Source organism: Dipodomys ordii, unplaced genomic scaffold (assembly GCF_000151885.1).
Source record: "Dipodomys ordii isolate 6190 unplaced genomic scaffold, Dord_2.0 Scaffold27, whole genome shotgun sequence".
Lineage (NCBI taxonomy): Eukaryota > Metazoa > Chordata > Mammalia > Rodentia > Heteromyidae > Dipodomys > Dipodomys ordii.
Window position 1 is genome coordinate 1,133,051 of NW_012267243.1, and position 19,186 is coordinate 1,152,236.

Consider the following 19,186-nt stretch of genomic DNA (forward strand, 5'->3'; position numbering starts at 1 on the left):
TATGTATTTCTATGTATTTTCTATAAGATCCTTCATGACAGGAAAATTAAACCCCGAAAATATTTACCTTAGTTCAACCTACCCAATAACCAACTTAGGTCAACAATCTGATTTAAACTCACCTGACCCAACATTCTTGAGTTTGCATTGTCAGTAAACAAGTAGCTTTATAAGCATGACATTTTCTACTGCCATTCCACTGAATTCTTTAAAAGGCTTTAACACCCAGCTGTGTTCCCATCATCTGCCAGGGATGTCACTGAGGTATATAAACCTCCTCACATTCCTTTAATACAAGAATTCCTTCTTTACCTAGCAAAATCCCTAGAGAGAAATTGGTGTCATAATGCCCATTTTCCCCACCAAGTAGATTCAATCTTCAACTTCCTGAATTATTTGCACTTGGATCATTTAGTTAAAATAGTCTTGGAATCCTTTTGTCCAGTTGAAAATGAAATCTCTCTCACACTTTATCCCCTTGGATTCTACTAGCCAAAGAGATAAATTTCTCTATTTTATATGAAAAACATTTTATCATAAAGTCTTTGGCATTCATACTTTCACATTAATTGACCCCACATGTCCAAATCAACAGACATAAGAACTTCAACTATTTCAGTTCAGTTTCCTGATCTGATGATTTACTCAGTTCTTTTATTTTTTATTTATTTATTTTTATTGTGAAAATACCGTACAGAGGGGTTACAATTACATGGACAAGATAATGAGTACATTTCTTATCAAGCATTGTTGCCTCCTCCTTTATTTCCCCTTCCCATTCCTTCCCATTCCCCCCCCACTCCCTCCCCATCTCCCCCACCCCAAGGTTGTAAATTTTATTTTTCAACATAGCATCTTGTACATCTCCTTGTTGCAATGGGTCCACCTGTATCCCTATTTAAATGATTTGTTTTTTTGCCCTTCCCCTCCACAAATTATACCAACATCAAATACAGTGAAAGCAGGGGTTATACCATGGGGGAGGGACATACAAAGCAACAAAGAAATCATCTTTAGAACAATTGCAAGAAAGAAAAAACATTTGAATACTTTTCTTTGGGTTCATTTCACCTAGCATTAACTTATCTGACCTTTTCTGCTTTTCTCAGACATATACTAGTTGCTGCAAATAAGGGAAACCATGATGGGCCCAGAAAATTTTTCTGAGAAGACTTTTTCCTACAGGAAAATTCATTATGACAGTACATTTGATGGACTATAGTGATAATTTTCAGAAATCTAGTAAAAAAAGAGAAAGAAACAAGTCAAATAGGATGCAGATATGTGTAAGATTTTATTTAGGAGAGATACTACATGGCTATTAATGTATTTGAGAACTTCAAGATTAATAACAGTGAATCTTTGCAAAGGGCTTTTATAAATGGACACCTTTCAGAAATAAGGATACAGGTTGACCCATTGTAACAATGAGATGAACAATGAGATGTAAAAGATACTATGTTGAAAATGAACTTTACAACTTTGAGGGGGGGAGGAGTTGGGAAGATGGGGAGGGAAGAGATGGGAAGGGAAATACAAAGGAAGAGGTAACAATGCTCAATAGAAAATGTACTCATTACCTTACCCATGTAACTGTAATCTCTCTGTACAATATTTTACTATATATATATATATATAATATTATGCTATACAAAGCAGTCCTTGTTTTGCCTAATATGATGTGAGGAACACTAATACTGTATGAAGAACTTCTACTTTTTCTGAACAAATGTACTTCTGCTTTAAATAGCAGCCATCAGTCTTGCCTATAAATTATAATAAAAAACCTGGCATATGTGAAAAAGATTTCTGATGACGTTTAGTTTGGGAAAAATAGGAAAATATGCATCTTCAACTTCAATCTATCTTTCTAAGCTGTGTAGGCCATAGTATAGTTTACTGGATTGGGAAAAAAGTGAAAATCTCAATATCATTATTGACTTCATCCTTGATGTCATAAACAGCCATTCCTGTTTTCCTTTGTGACGATGTCAATGACATGTTCCTGGTATTAGGAAGGAGACTTGGAAAGGACATGATAGGAAAGTGTTACCATTGATATCTTATGAATTTGTCTGCCCAGGTTGGACTTGTATCTTTGTTCACAGATCCAAGAAATTTGAGAAGCTTGATTGATAGGCATGATCCTTTTTATTCCCATTTTGGTTTTGTATTTTTCCTTTCAAATCTCCAGTATGCTCCCTCAAAATGGAAAAAATACCTGGGCCATAGTGTTATGGTAAAAACCAATTCATAAACAGGTAAAAATTACAGTTACTAAATATCTACTCTCTTTACCGTTCTCAATATTATTTTTCCTAATCTGTAATTTGAAAATATGCACATAGATGAATGTTTCAATGACATTTGTTATAAGTTTGTGATAATATTTGTGAAAGTTGTGATGTAAGAACATGGAATGTGAATTGTGCAAAATGTGTTCATAAGTAAGAGAATAAGAGAAAGACACCAGAAGTTTCTAGAACTAGGAAATGGCTCCTGGTCTTTCAGATGATGAAAGAATGAAAGGTATAGAGGTTAAAAATCTAGAGATATCTTGACATTTAAGTATTGGACTGAGTAGAATATTGAATGAACATTTTCATGCCAAGCTGTAGATAGTATTGAGAATCCAACAAGAATCATAGATTATGGAATAAGATGATTAAGCCTCTGTTATAGCAAATATTTTGTTAAGCATTTTAAATAAAAGGCAATGGAACTTCATTACAGCTAAGGTCAAGTTTATGTTTAACCTTTGAGATGATACTTTAAAAAACCCTTGAATATATTGTGTAATATTTTTTAACATTACACACTTGTATAAATGAATGGGTACTTCTTATAGTACCAAAATTTAATTTCACTGTTGGTATTCAAAGCAGAAAAGCCCTGTTAATCTTTCTTAGCATAGTCTTACACAAGGCTGGATATCACTTGTCAATTGCAATGAAGATTCCAGTGCAGAAAAGAACAGTATAGTGAATTCTTCAATACCATTCAGAATGTCCGTTTTGCTCAGTGCTTCCCTTTCTACCATCCATATATTCTATATCACAAATGTATATATTTTGTGTCATTTGTATGTACGTTTTAATTAATATATAGCAAATGTCCATGTGACATTTCAATCTGATATTTTAATATATGGATATGATATTATGATGAAATCAAATCTAACACATCAGAATTTTTAGAGTTCTTTTATTTAAGTGTGTTCAAAATCCCATTTTTTTTCTATTGAGAGAAACATAGTGTGTTAGTGTTAATTATGCTCATCCTACTGAGCCACACTACATCAGAATTAATTCCTTCTATCTCCATATAGCATGTTACACTGACATTTCTCCTGTCATACATCAGCCTACTATAAATGGACTCTGGTTATCTCCATTCTATTATTAATTCTATAAGATCAGCTCATTTTATATTTCACATACCAGCAATATCTTGTAATGCTTATGGGAAGGAGGTAGTTACTGTTAACAAAATTCTATGTTCATTCATGAAAACACGTAGTCAGGAATTTTGTTCTTTCTATTGATATAATAACATTCCATGGAGTATATTCCCTCATATTATTCATGCATTCTTCTATTGATGGTTATTTAAGTTGGCATTATGTCCTGGCAACTGTATAGAAGCATGTTTCAATAAACATGGGAAGCACGTCTTGTAAACATTTGGATTTCACTACTTAAAAGTGTACAAAAACCTTATAGGTTTGTCTTAAGGACAATCCCTTAAGGGGATTGCCAGATTCATAATTCTGAATTTTTTGTGAGAACACATACTGTCTCCTATAAGGTATTCATTTATTTCTATACCAAGCAACAATGTATAAATGTTTCCACTTTCTTCAAATCCATATCTGGTTGTTTTTTTTTTTAATTACCATCTTCTTGTGGACACTCATTTTAACTCTGGGGAAAGTGTCATCTGTTAATGTGATGCAATGTGATGTGTGTGTGTGTGAGTGTATGAGTGTGTACTTCTTAAAAGGGGTTGGGGTTGGGGGTGGGGGTGTAGCTGAGAAGGTGGGAAGGAAGGGGTGGTAGGGGAAAAACAAAGGAGGAGGCAACAATGCTGGATAAGAAATGTACTCATTTCCTTGCTCATTTAACTGCAACCCCTTTGTACAGTATTTTCACAATAAAAAACTTAATTAAAAAATCTTATAGTTTCCTATTCCTTAAATTCCAGATAATGAAACCATATGGACACTGGTCATATATGAATACAACAGAAAATTAATTGTGCTCTAAATATGTTTTAAGATTTTAAACACAAAATGAAAATCAAGATTTTAAGCACAGTATTGCTAATTTTATATCAATTCTATAGAAATGATATGTTAGTATTAAAAAATGTTACATTGCAAAAATAAATATTACATTGCAATTAACAAGCACACAAATACATGTTAGTTTGCACAAAATACTATGTATAGCATTATATGATAGGTTAATTATATACTATGAATTGTACTGTTGTGTATATTATTGGTTTTTATGAATTGCATTAATAATTGTAATTTTATTAATACTTAGTAATTCAATCTATTACTTACTTGTACTTTTAAATATGTCATTAGAAAATGTTCAGCTACTCGTGTGTTTTAGTACCTTTCAATTGGAGGCAGTGCTCTGTAGAGGTCAATGAGCTTCAAAAGAATAAAAAAGGAGAGCAGTTGGGACAGAACCATCATTTTTTTCATGCAAGGGAACATCCCAAGAACCCTTTTCATGGCCCCCAGGACTTCCTTATTCCTCAGGCTGTAGATAGGGGGGTTTAACACGGGGGTGACGATGGTGTAGAACACAGCCAAACTCTTATCTCCCGAAGAAGATCAGAGATTCTTGGGCTGAAGGTAAGTGTAGACAAAAGGCGCATAGTAAAAGGTCACCACAGTTAAATGTGGTGAATATGTGGTGAAGGCTTTCTTTCTTCCCTCTTTTGAGCGCATACGAGAGACAGCAAAAAGGACCCGACCATAGGAAGCTGTGATCCCGAGGAAAGGAAAGAGGAGAAACAGGCTTGTGCCCCCAAACACCATGTATTCGTAGACTCAGGTGTCCACACAGGCCAGAGGCAACATGGCTGGAACATCACAGAAGAAATGCTTAATGGCCCTAGATCTGCAGTAAGGAATGTGAAGGGCATAGACTGTGTGTGCCAAGGAGTTGACGGAGCCCAGTAACCAAGACCCTATAATCATTTTGACACACATCATTTTAGTGGAGCGGGTGGCAGATGGCCACATAGCGGTCATAGGCCATGGAGGATAGTAGTAAGCCTTCAGAATCTGCTAAGGTCACAAAGATTTACACTCCACATCCCGCAAAGGAGATGACTTCTGTCCAGAGAGGAAATTGAACGCCATCTTGGGGACAGTGGTACAGTTGTAAATCAGGTCCATGAAAGAAAGCTGGTTGAGGAGAAAATACGTGGGGATGTGGAGCCAGTTATCAATACGGATGAGGCAAATCATCTTCGAGTTCCCCAAAACAGCAACAAAGAATATGAAGAGGAAAAGGATCATGAGAAGGAGGTCGGTTTGATTTGGGGCAACAGCTCAAACAGGATGAAATCGCTGGACGTTTGATTCCATTTCTCCATGAAAACGTATGTCTGTAGTACCCTTAAACATTAAAGCATGAAATAAAAATAGAATAGAATGAGAATGTCAAAGAGAATTAACTTTTTGATACTTAATATGAATGAACTTGTAGTTTTGAGGTTTTTTTTTAACGATGAAAATGAATGTTCATTTCCTCTTATCTCAAGTGCCACCTAAGCAAGTCAGAGAGATTAGTTTGGCTTTTTACTATAAAGTCATAATTAGCAAATGTAAATAAGACCGGCAAAGCAGTTCATGCTTTGTAAACTCTTGACCAATCTCATGATTCCAGATTATAGTATAAATTTATATTGAAGAAAGCCAAGATCATTCTATTTTTATTGTCTCCAACTGAATCCTCAGATTTGCAATATAACATTAGAAGTCTGATTTGATAATAAATATTCTGTGCTTCTAAGATCAAATTTTCCTCTATTTTTCACTCTTCTAGTTCTGAACTTTTGGTTCTCTATCATCTGAAACTACTTTATACAGATAAACTGGATCCTTGACCTGATGTTGTATCTCTTGTATTTTAAAGTATTTTCTGTGTCTTTGCTTAAAATATATCCATCATCCTAAATCACTGTCCTGGAAATGAAAAGGCATTGTATGTTCTATAAACCATCTTTATAATAATTCTATTTGAATGTATGATTTAACTGATTTTCACTCCCAAATCCAATATCTGATTCCTAGATTGTCATCACATTTCTCTGTCTTCAATTAGGCAAAGCACATATGATAATAGTCACAGATGACTTTACATATCTGCAAACTACTATGTGAAATTTCATGGGGTTATGGTTTGTGTAAGGAACACAAATAAATGTATGCATATACAATCTACTTATGTACAATCTGGAGTCTTTGACACATTATAACTTATATGAACTCTTCTTCACATTACTTACTTTAATACTTCTGCAGGACATTTAAACATTAATATTTTTTTCCAAATAATCAATATTTTGTTGATATGAAGAAATGTTTCTCAATTATTGTGAAGGCTAGGATCAGATTTTGAACTCTTGAAAGCTTCTTTAATTTCTACTTATTCCATTATGCCACTTGGTGTAATGGTTTTGTTGTGCTTGCTTTACGGGAGGCCATTCTTGAGTTCAAACGGAGCCACTCTCCGCAGGCTATGACTCTGTTTGCGTTATGTACCAACACAGTGTACATGCACACAGGAGGGGATGCTGTTTCTCTTGCTCTGCAGTTAAAGTTTCTTAATGCTCAGGCTGGAGCATGATCATGTGCAAAGCTAATCAACCAGAACAAGTATAATCAATAGTGCATTCATTGATTTCTAACTCCATTTTTTGTCTTCATATAGTATTCATAGTAAAACAGTTGAGTGTAATAACAAAAACAAATGGCAACCATTTTCAGTTTAAAAAAGAAAAAGAAAAAGAATATATTTAAATTCCTGAAAATTTTTTCAGCTTTTTCTTGTCCAGCATTTTCTTTTCCAGCATTTTCTTGGCCTGGCAATTATATCTGAAACATGACATGCTATAGCTGTTTTGCTCCAGCATTCTCTGAATTGTGTACTTTATTATTTTTCTCAGTGTTTTAACCCTGCATAATTATGGTTTTGTATATTTCTAATACATGTTTTCTATCTTCTATCACCATAAGTGTGAAGGGTATGTTCATATCTCTATTTATATATCTGTGTGTATATACAACATATGTATAATACATTATATATAATATATAACATATAATAAAAATTGTGTGTAATATCTACTTTAGAAAATGTACAGATATTAAAACTTACTGTAGTGATACCATTTTATTCACTTTTCTTTAATAAAGAAAAGTATTTATTATTTCATTATTATTATTCACATATAGTAACTTAAGTCTCCCAGCACTTTCTATTCATGTTAAGTGCTAATGCAATGAAAGTGAGTGCAATAGATAAGGTAAATATGAATGAATTATAACATATACGCATGTGAATGGCCATAGTGAACACAAAAGATAATAGGAAACTAGAATTGTGGATATGAAGATTGAGTATTAGATGGAAGGGAGTGAGTCAATAGTGAGGGTAATGAGAGTACTAGGAGGTTATTATGAGAGTAATAATGAGAGTATCCTTGAAGTATATTATAGACTGTAGAACAGTTAAACTTGATGAAAATAATTTAATAAGGAAAATTGAAAGTAAGATGGTAAGGCATAATTTGATATATGGGTACTATATATACTATATATATAAACACAAACTGGGCACTAGATATACTATAAAACACATATAGTACAATATATAGAGTATGTCATATATATCATACTATATGTTAGTATTAACATATAGTATGCTATATGTAGTATATATACTATGCTATATATAAAATATACTGTATATAGTATATACAGTACACATAATATATACTTTTTGTAGTACATATATTACATACTGTATATATACTATATACACTGTATGCTATGTATGTTTACTATGTATATGCTATGTACATAGTATATATAGTAAATAGTATATATACTATATATGACATGTATACTATACATATGTATACTATATATAGTATAATATACTGATATATACTGTATATATTATGAATATTATATAGTATGAGTATACTATATATATTATGTAAACTATCTACAGTATATGTACTGTATGTATATGGTATACTATGTACTGTAGATAGTATACATATCAATATAGTATATACTATGTTGTAATATATATACATGTGCAAAATATATATAAAGTATTGTGCCTATATATGTATATATGTATGTATAACATTTCACAAAACATCCCTCCTTGTATAACTAATATATGCTAATAAAATATCTTAAAAATGAAAATCAGATGTTCACTTTTATAGCTTCTAATGAACACATACTAACAATAAGGCATGCAACTGTGGTAAAGTGGCAGATGCCTTCCCAGAGTGAGATATAGAGAACATGTCGTCACAGACATCCTATCCTTCCTGAAACTCTCAAAAGAACACAGATATACAGAAATATGAAAATGAAAATATGATCACCAGCATTATGATTTTATTCATGCAAAATACATTGAATATGGTTTATACATCTATTCCCATATGCTGTAAATCATCAGTCATTAAAATATATAAGAAGTCTGTGGTAATTATTAAGGGGGTGATTCAGATATCAGAATTATAAGCTCAAACATGTAATATGATAATGTGTAGTGATCCATAGTATAAGGAAAAATGTAGTGGTAATGGTCATAGTGATAGCCCGCTCACTGCATAGAGCTTCCATGCCATAAGTTCTATTAAGGTGTTTTCCAGTCACAGTGGTGAATCAGGTCAAATCCTTCCTTTATGTAAAGCCTCTTCATTTCATGAAGACATTACCATGAAATGTGATTGAAGGACAAGTTGTAGTGACATTTCTGTAAGATAGAACTTATATTGTGATTTGTGGAGATATGCCAAGGACTTCAACTTGCTCTCAAATGCAAGTGTAAAACTCTTAGAGATGTTTAAGTAAGAAGAGAGTTGTGAGGAGGAGCACATGGCATACCCTAGCTAGTAAGATTAAGAAGAGGTATGGACTACATTAGTATTAAAACTAGAAAACTCTTCCTTGAGGAACCACTAAGGCATAGGTAAAGCAGAAATGCAAAGAACTATTTAGCAATAGAGTATTGCAATATGACTCATTCCTCCTATACTTCTGGGTGAAATAGACATTCAACATATCTACCTGTAGAAACAAATGTTAATTAAAGACTGAGTATTATTCATATATAAAATTGTGGATATCTTTTGAAAAATAAATCTTGGTCCTACATGTTGTGTCTCTTTTGTGCTGACACTGCGGGCTTTGGACATAAGGGCTTTGGACTGTTGCTTGTTAGTTTTCACTCAAGCTGGCACTTTGCCATTTAAGCACATCTTCACTTCAGGCTTTTGGCTACTTATTGGAGAAAAGAGTTTCTCAGATTTGTCTACCTGGGATGGCTTTGAATCTTGAACCTTAGATCTTAGCCCAGCTTCAAGTAATATTATTTTGTTAAGTTTAGATTTAAGTTGAGAGGAAGCAACATACCAATAGTCCTGACACCAGGCCCATTTCCAATAGAAAACATTGGACATACTGATTCTGCTCTAGGTTTACATATTTGGTGGCTTAGGTGTGCCACTGAACCATGGACTGGAACATGTGTATATTTAGATGATCTTCTGCTAAGATGGGAACCCAGAAAATAATCACTGCCATATTCATTTGAGTTGCTAATTTGAAAATTTTCATGTTTCATTTGAAAATCCTCATGTTGGTATGAAATGGATAAAAATGGAAACTTTTAGGATACTTGATGATTTTAGGATCTGAAATTGCAATTAATCCTGAGATTCCATTTGCATGGCTGCCTAGCAGCTTTCTTTACAGAGCATGGATCTTGTTCTTCCTACAATTATATATTTACTGTCTTTAAGCAACTGTACACAGATGTTGCCTTCAACAAATCAGTTACCCTTCAACAAAACATCTTGATGGCTGTCACTCATTTCATCATTCTCCCCCACGGCTCCCAGCCCAACTCCTCCCTGTACTATATTATAGGATAAACATCAACTATCATAACTACATTCTTCCTGCATCATCCTCTCTTTCTTCAACACTCTCTCTCTCTCTCTCTTTACCCTCCCTTTCAACTTTCAAGCACCACTTTTCTGATATTCATTTTGTTGGACTGTGAATTAATTTTGCTAAATTCTCTTTTACTTGACTTGATTGTGTACCTTTGTATATGGTGGCATATAAACTCGTGTTTATTTTTACAGTTATAAATTAGTTTGCACTCTCACATACATGAGGAAACAGGTGTCCTTTGTCTCTTCTGAACCTGATAATACAGCAGTTATAAATGCATCGCTCTGTAGGGTACATCATTATTTGAAGAGATTATACCAATAACTTAAATCTAGTATATGAATAATCACTCTCATTTATTTCTAAGGGGTATATTGATGAAATAAATGGAAGTTAAACTTTAAAAAAGATTATTTGGCTGGAGTCTGTGTATATGTACAAATTGTAAGCTCCTGAAATTATTTTGAAAAACACAGCATATAAAGCACACTTAAAGAAAATGTAATAGTCAACAGGATAAATATGCAAGTTGTGCATCAGCTAATTCAGTATCAACCAAGTCATAGGTTTCCTGGGAACATGGAACATTCTGAGGCTAGCACATAATACATCCTAAGAAGTATCAATCATCTTTGAAGACATGAGAAATCACAAATAGAGCTCAGAAAACATTTTCCCAGCAATTTTTTCATTATTATGAAATTTGGTTAACCAATCAGTTACATAAAGCGAAACACACAATTCATATTTTGAGGTCAGTATTGCTCTAACTTATAGTGTTCATATGAGTAATCTCTCTCTGGATATTTCTAAAAGGCCTTTAGCTAAAATTCAAAAAGATTAAAACAAAGATCTCATTTGGTCTGACCAATATATGTAAGTGTGCTTGAGTGTAGGATTGATTTTATTATTCTGCAGAAGTAGCACATAAAACACAAGAATCAAAAGTACTATAGATCATCAGGAGAGGACCAACAATTAAAACAGTTGTCAAAGTCCAAGCTTATATAATCTCAACAACATTGTACGAAAGCTGGCAACACAGAATCCAGTGACTTCTCTGTGGCAAGCAAAGAGTAAATCCTCCAAAAATTTCAATCACCATTTTCAAGTCCATGTTTGGTAATAGGCCTCAAGGGCATATTGGTCAACTGAAATGTAGGCAGTCAGCACTTCATTGCTCTGTTTGTTCTGGTTCAAATAACAGAAGTCAGTATTCTCACTGACACATGTTAAAATGATTTATGATCTGGGTGCAGGTGGCTCAGCCTTATAATCTTAACTACTCAGGAAGGTGAGATCTAGTTTAAAGCTTGCCCTGGTAGGAAAGCTTGTGAAACTCTTATCTCCAAATAACTACCAAAAATACAACTGTGGTTTAAGTGGTAGAATATTAACCTTGAGCACAAATGCTCAGGGACTGTGGCCAGGCCCTGAATTTTTGTTGCCTAACACTGAAAAAAAAAGGTTTCTGATGTCACTGTTTGCTTACTTCATCCATGATGTCATAAGCGCCCACGGTTGTCTTCCTTTGTGATGATGTTACTGACATGGTCCTGCTATTACAAAGGAGACTTGGAGAAGGACTGAAAAGAAAGTGTCACCATGTATGACTCATTGATTTTTCTCCCAGGGCTGGCCTTTCATCCTTGTTCTCAGATCTCAGCCTCCTGAGTAATATCACTAGCATCATCTTCTTTTTTCCCCCTTTTTCTTCTTTTCAAATCCCCAATATGCTCCCTCAAGATGGAAGAAATGCCTGTATCCTACTATTATGCTAAGAGTGACTACTAAACAGGTGAAAAATTTTATTAAATTTAATAAAATTACTTATTAAACATTTATATTACCATCCTAATTATTTACTTTCATAATATTTTTAATTTAATTTTATTTTATTTGTGAACATACTGTACAGAGGGGTTACAATTACATGGGCAGGATAATGCGTACATTTCTTACCAAGCATTGCAGCCTCCTCCTTTGGTTTACCCTTCACCTCCCTTCCCAGCCTCCCCGCTCCCCCCCAATCCCAATCCTTCTCCTTCCCCCCCTTTCCCCTCCCCCACCGACGTTATAAAGCTCATTTTGGACATGACAACTTGTACTTCTATTTTTTAAGAGGCACAAACATAATCATAGCTGTTTAATACCATTTGTTATCATAAGCTGTTTATCAGAAAATGTGTGAGGGTTAGTGACAGTTGTGATGCGGGAATATGGGATGGGAATTTTGTAAAATGTCTTACTAAGCAGGTTCAGTGCTAACAAGAAATCATAAGAGATGGACACTTAAAGTTTTTCATGTAGGAAATGGTTTCTGCTGTTTAGATAGTGAATGAAAGGACTGGAGGTTAGAAATCTAGACTAACCTCAATACTTAAGTATTGGACTAGGTACCATATTGATACACATTTAAAACAATTTTTGTATGATCATATATATAGTAAATATTGTGGATTAAACAAGGAGTAATAAATTGTGGAATAAAATCATTAAGTCTTTGTTACAGCAAGATTACATTAAGTAGCTTAGCAACAAAAGCATTGAACTGCGAAACAGGTAAGGTCAAATTTGTATTTTACTTCCAGCTGATATTCCATATAAACTTCTCCAAATAAAAATATCTTGCATAAGATTAAATAGCATTAAGTTTTTTGCTTTTTTAAAGTTTTTTTTCTGTTTTCTTTTGTCGGTCTTGGGTGCTGAACTCTAGGCCTGAGGGCTGTCCCTCAACTCTTCAGCTCAAGTCTAGTGCCCTACCACTTGAGCCACAACTCCACTTCTGGCTTTTTCTGCTTATGTGGTACTGAGGAATCGACCCCAAGGCCTCATGCATGTAAGGCAAGCACTCTACCATGGAGCCACCTTCCCAGCCCCTAGCATTAAGATTTTAAATGTATACACAAATATGAATAATTCATATGGTAGCAAGATTTAATTTCACATGATCAAAATCAGAAATAATATCTGTCAGTAATCATTCAATGAAAATACCACTGCTGAAAAAGAGCAATGAACACCTTCATACAGGTTCAGAATATTCAATTTGCTTGCCGCTTCATATTCTACATCCATATCTTCTATATCACAAACATATATTATGTGCCATTTTCATACTTAATTTAATTAACATATAATCACTGTCTCTACAACATTGCATTCAGGTTTTAATACATACAAACATAGAGGAATGATTGAATTAAATCTATCACATCTTTCATTTACATATGTTCAAAATCTTATTCTTATTAATGAGACATATATTATTTCTCACATATTATGCATTACTTTGACTATGTTCATCCTACTGTGCCATACAATATCAGAACTAATCTTCCTATCTACATGTGATATTGTACATTGACTTCCTCTTCTGTCCCATATAACCCTACTCTCATCTGACTTTGGTGACCTCTATTCTATTATCAATTGTATGAGATCAGCTTATTTTATATTTCACATACAAGCAATTTCTTGCACTGCTTGTGTATGTGTGTGTCTAATTTATTTTAACATAATTTTCTTCAAATGCAAATGCAAGATTTTTATCATTTCTAATGACATAATAGCATTCCAGGTAATAGAATCTCCAATATCCCTTATGCATTCTTCTATTAATGCACCTTTAAGTTGGCTTTACCTACTAGCCACTGCAGCATGTGAGAACACATAGTGTCTACTGTAAGGACGATGTTTACTATATCAGACTTTAGAAATTACCATCCTTTTGCAAATACCCTTTCTAACTGTGGAGAAAGTGTAATCTTTTAATATCATTTATTGTGTGGGTACGGGTGTGTGATTGTTAAATCATTTTATGGCTTTGCTATTCCTTGTTGTTCCAATACTTCAGATAATTAATATATATGGACATGGAACATATATATATAACTAGCTAAAATTAATTGTGCTCTAAATATGCTATACTTAAATTGAACACAAAATGAAAGGCAAATCTGTAAGCACAGACCTGCTAATTTCGTATCAATTATGTAGAAGAATTTCAGTATTAAAAATAAATATTAACATATACAATAATATTTATTATATGTAACTTTGTAATATTCTGTTTCCATATCATAAATCAAAATGCTGTAAGTAGTATTAGTGGTTTTAAAGTTCTGAATTAATAATTTAAATGTTATTACTTTTATTCAATTATTACTTAGTAAGTCATTATATTACTTATTTGTACCTTTAAGTATGTCATTAGGAAAAAACTGGTTACATATGTGGCCTTAATAACTTTTCTTTGGATAGTGTGCTCTGTTTAGATCAGGTAAGTTCTAAGAGGATAAAAGAATAATAGGCACAGAACCCTCAATTTTTCATGCAACGGAACATCCCAAGAACCCTTTTCATTGCCCCCAGGACTTCCTTATTCCTCAGGCTGTAGATAATGGGGTTGAGCATAGGGGTGAGGATGGTGTAGAACACAGCCAGAATCTTATCTCCCAAAGGGGATCGGAGATTCTTGGGCCGAAGGTAAGTGTAGACAAAAGGGGCATAGTAAAAGGTCACCACAGTTAAATGCGTTGAACATGTAGTGAAGGCTTTCTTTCTTCCCTCTTTTGAGCACATACGAGAGACAGCAAAAAGGACCTGACCATAGGAAGCTGTGATCCCGAGGAAAGGAAAGAGGAGAAACAGGCTTGTGCTCACAAACACCATGTATTCGTAGACCCAGGTGTCCACACAGGCCAGAGGCAACATGGCTGGGATATCACAGAAGAAATGCTTAATGGCCCTAGATCTGCAGTAAGGAATATGAAGAGCATAGACTGTGTGTGCCAAGGAGTTAACGGAGCCCAGTATCCAAGACCCTATGATCATTTTGACACACATCATTTTACTCATGCGGATGGGGTAATGGAGCGGGTGGCAGATGGCCACATAGCGGTCATAGGCCATGGAGGCCAGCAGTAAGCCTTCAGAACCTGCTAAGGTCACAAAGAAGAAGATTTGCACTCCACATCCCACAAACGATATTCTTTTCTCACTACAGAGAAAGTTGAACGCCATCTTGGGAACAATGTTTGATATGTACATGAGGTCCATGAGGGAAAGCTGGCTGAGGAGAAAGTACATGGGGATGTGGAGCCGGTTATCATTACGGATAAGGCAAATCATTGTCAAGTTCCCCAAAACAGCTACAAAGAACACGAAGAGGAAAAGGATCATGAGAAGGAGGCCAGTTTGGTTTCCGGGCAACAGCCCTAAAAGGATGAAATCGCTGGATGTTTGATTCCATTTCTCCATGAAAACATTTGTCGTGCAGCGCCCTTAAACATTAAAGCATGAAATCAGAATAGAATAGAGTAAGAAAGTCAAAGAGAAATCTTTCAATATTTAATGTGAATGACTTACGTTGTAGTTTTATTGGTTTTATTTTTTGGGGGGGCCTGAACTCTGGGTCTGGGCAATGTCCCTCATCTCTTCAGCTCAAGGCTAGTGCTCTACCACTTGAGCCACAGTCCCACTTCCGGCTTTTTTTCTGCTTATGTGGTGCTGAGGAATCGAACCCAGGGCCTCATGCATGCAAGGCAAGCGCTCTACCACTGAGCCACCTTCCCAGCCCTTATTGGGTTATTTTTAATTTGTGAAAACTAATGTTCCTTACCTCTTATCTCAAGTACTATTTCTGTAAGTCAGAGAGATGAGCCATAATTAGCAAGGATCAATAAATAGCCAAAGCATCCATTCTTTAGAACTTCTGACCAATCCCATGATTATAGGTTATTATGAATTTATAAATTAAATAAAACCAAGATAACTTTATTTTTATTGTCTCCAACTGAATCCTCAGATTTGCAATAACAAATCAGAAGTCTGATTTGGTAACAAATATTGTGTTGTTCAGATAAAATATACTTAGAACTCAAAAAACTAAATCCCGCAACAAATCCTCAAAGAAACAATCACCCCATCAACAAGTGGGATAAAGTCTTAAAGAGAAACTTCTCTGAAGAGGACATAAGAATGCCCAATAGACACATGAAGAAATGCTGAACTTCTCTAGCCATAAAAGAATTACAAATCAAAACAACATTGAGATTCCACCTCACCCCAGTTAGAATGGCTATAATCAAGAACTAATAACAACAGATGCTGGAGGTGACGTGGCCAAAAAGGAACCCTACTGCATTGTTGGTGGGATTGTAAACTTGTTCAACCACTTAGGAGAGCAGTATGGAGTCTCAAAAGACTCCACATAGAGCTCCGCTGTGACCCAGAATCCCACTTTTGGGCATTTACCCAAATGATCAAAAACAAGGGTATACTAAAGCTAGCAGCGCAACTATATTTATTGCAGCATTATTTGCCATAGCTAAGACATGGAACTAACCCAGATGAGCCTCAGTAGATGAACGGATCAAGAATATGTATATGTATATATATATATATATATATATATGAATTCTATGTCTCCATCAAAAAAGAATGACACTGCCCCAGTTAGGAAATGGAAAGACCTGGAAAAAATTATATTGAGATTAGCTAGGACCAAAGAAACATAAGTCCCATGGTTTCCCTTATTTGCAATAACTAGTATAAGTCCAGGACAAGCAGAAAAGCTCAAAAGCTATGCACATATGACCATATAAGATGACGTTAAGTGAAATGAACCCCAGGATAGGGACACAATTTTTTTTCTTGCTATTTTTAACATATTTAAAATGTACTATGTGATTTTTTTTGCTTCTTTTGTATGTACTTCCCCCACAGTATAACCCCTGTTTTCATTGTATTTGCTGTTGGTATCATGCATCTTGTATTACATTTTTCTAATTTGAGGAGGGGAAGGGAAATAACAAAATTCTGAAATAAGACTACATGTTTACCCATTGTAACAATGAGATGTACAATACACTGTTGAAAATGAACTTTACAACTTGAGGGGGAGGGCAGAGGGAGGAGTTAGGGAGGTGGGAAGGGAAGGGATGGTAGGGGATAAACAAAGGGAGGAGTTAACAAAGCTCAATAGGAAATGTACTATTTACCTTACTCATGTAACTGTAACCCTTCTGTACACTATTTATACAATAGAAAATATTAAAAAAGAAATACATAAATAAAATTTGCCTCTATTTTTCACTCTTCTAGGTCCTCATTTTGGTTCTACCTCATCTGAAACTGCTTTATACAGATAAACTTGATCCTTAACCTGATGGTCTATCTCTTGTATGCTTTTATGTAATTTGTATCTTTGCTGAAAATATATCTACCATCCCAAATCACTGTCCTGGAAATGAAAAGGCATCATTAGTTGGATAAAGCCATTCTCCTCATAATTATATATGTATTTATGATTTCCCTGTGATTTTTTACTTTCCTGAAATCCTTACACACTCAAAATCTGATTCTTAAATTGTCAACCCATTTTTCTGCCATCAAGTAATGCGCATATGATAATGGTTATGATAAAATGATGTTTTTCTTCTACTTTACACATCTTTGCACTACTCATGTAAATTTCACAGAGTTATGATGTTTATAAAGAACACTAATATGCATATGCAATCTACTTATGTACAATCTGGAGTCTTTGAGACATTGTAACTTGCATAAACTCTTCCTGTTAGTTTAATTCTTCCTTGGGACCAATTACATATATCTACATATTAATATTTTCCTCTTTCAAACAAGATTTTGTTGATATGAAGAAATACTTTTCTTAATTATTGTGAAGATTAGGATGAGATTTTGAGCCCTTGAGAGCCTCTGTAATTTTGACTTATTCCATCATGCCACTTGGTGCAATGTTTTGGTTCATTTGTTTTATATGGGGCTCTTCTTAGGTTCAAAGTCAACCACTCTCACTGCTCTCCACAAGCTGTGACTGTTTCTACCCTATGTTCCAACACACTGCACATAGACACAGGAGGGGTGCTACTTCTCTTGGTTAGCAGTTCGAGTTTCTTGATGTACAGACTGGAGCATGAAGCAGGTGCAAAGGTAATAAACCAGAAAAAGTACAATCAGTAGTGCATTCATTGATTTCTACCTCTATTATGTATGTCTTGATATTATTCATAGTAAAACAGTTGAGTATAGTAACAGAACAAGACATGATCATTTTGAGTAAAAATAAGAAAAAATGACAAGTAAATGAACATATTTACATTCCTGAACATTTTTTTCTTGATTTTTCTTGTTCAGATCAATGACGGGGAATTATAGTTGAAACATGACACATTGTAGCTCTTTTTGCCACATAATAAATACCCTTCATAAATGTGAAGGGTTTTTTATCTCTCTCTACATATGCATATATATATTACTAGAAAATTATAATGTACATTATATTATATTTATATTATGTCATGTTATATATAATATATAATAACTATATATAATTATAGTAGTGCATATTATTTTATGGTTTAACTAAGTACAGATCTCAAAACTTACTATAGACACTGAATTGTGTAGTGATACTATATTATTCATTTTTTCTTGAATAAAGAAAAGTACTTATGGGCTGGGAAGGTGGCTCAGTGGTAGAGTGCTTGCCTTGCATGCATTAGGCCCTGGGTTCAATTCCTCAGCACCACATAAGCAGAAAAAATAAAAAAGCCGGAAGTAGCACTGTGGCTCAAGTGCTAGAGCACTATCCTTGAGTTGAAGAGCTCAGGGACAGCACCAAGGCCCAGAGTTCAGGCACCACGACTGGACCCCCCCCCAAAAAGAAAAGTACTTATTAGTTCAATCACATAGAGTGACTTAAGACCCAGCACTTTCTATGACAAGTAAGTGCTAATACAAGGAAAGTGAATGCAATGTGATGAAAGTAAGATTGAGGGCACAATTTGACTTAGGCATTATATATATATTTATATACACATTGGGCACTATATATAATATATACTGTAGACAGTATATAAGTATATATTATGTAGCATGTGTAATATATGCTATATATTATCAGTTTATATTACACTTTAT

General features: G+C 34.4%; 1 protein-coding gene and 1 pseudogene across 1 annotated transcript; both read right to left on the bottom strand.

Annotated features, from left to right (window-relative positions):
• Positions 1–4,618: 4,618 nt before the first annotated feature.
• On the bottom strand, positions 4,619–5,619 carry LOC105985040 (annotated as a pseudogene).
• An 8,941-nt stretch (positions 5,620–14,560) lies between these two features.
• On the bottom strand, positions 14,561–15,499 carry LOC105985041 (olfactory receptor 2L13-like). Its single transcript, XM_013015453.1, has one exon. It carries the CDS (start codon positions 15,497–15,499, stop codon positions 14,561–14,563), a length of 939 nt encoding a protein of 312 aa, XP_012870907.1.
• Between the last annotated feature and the right edge of the window lie 3,687 nt (positions 15,500–19,186).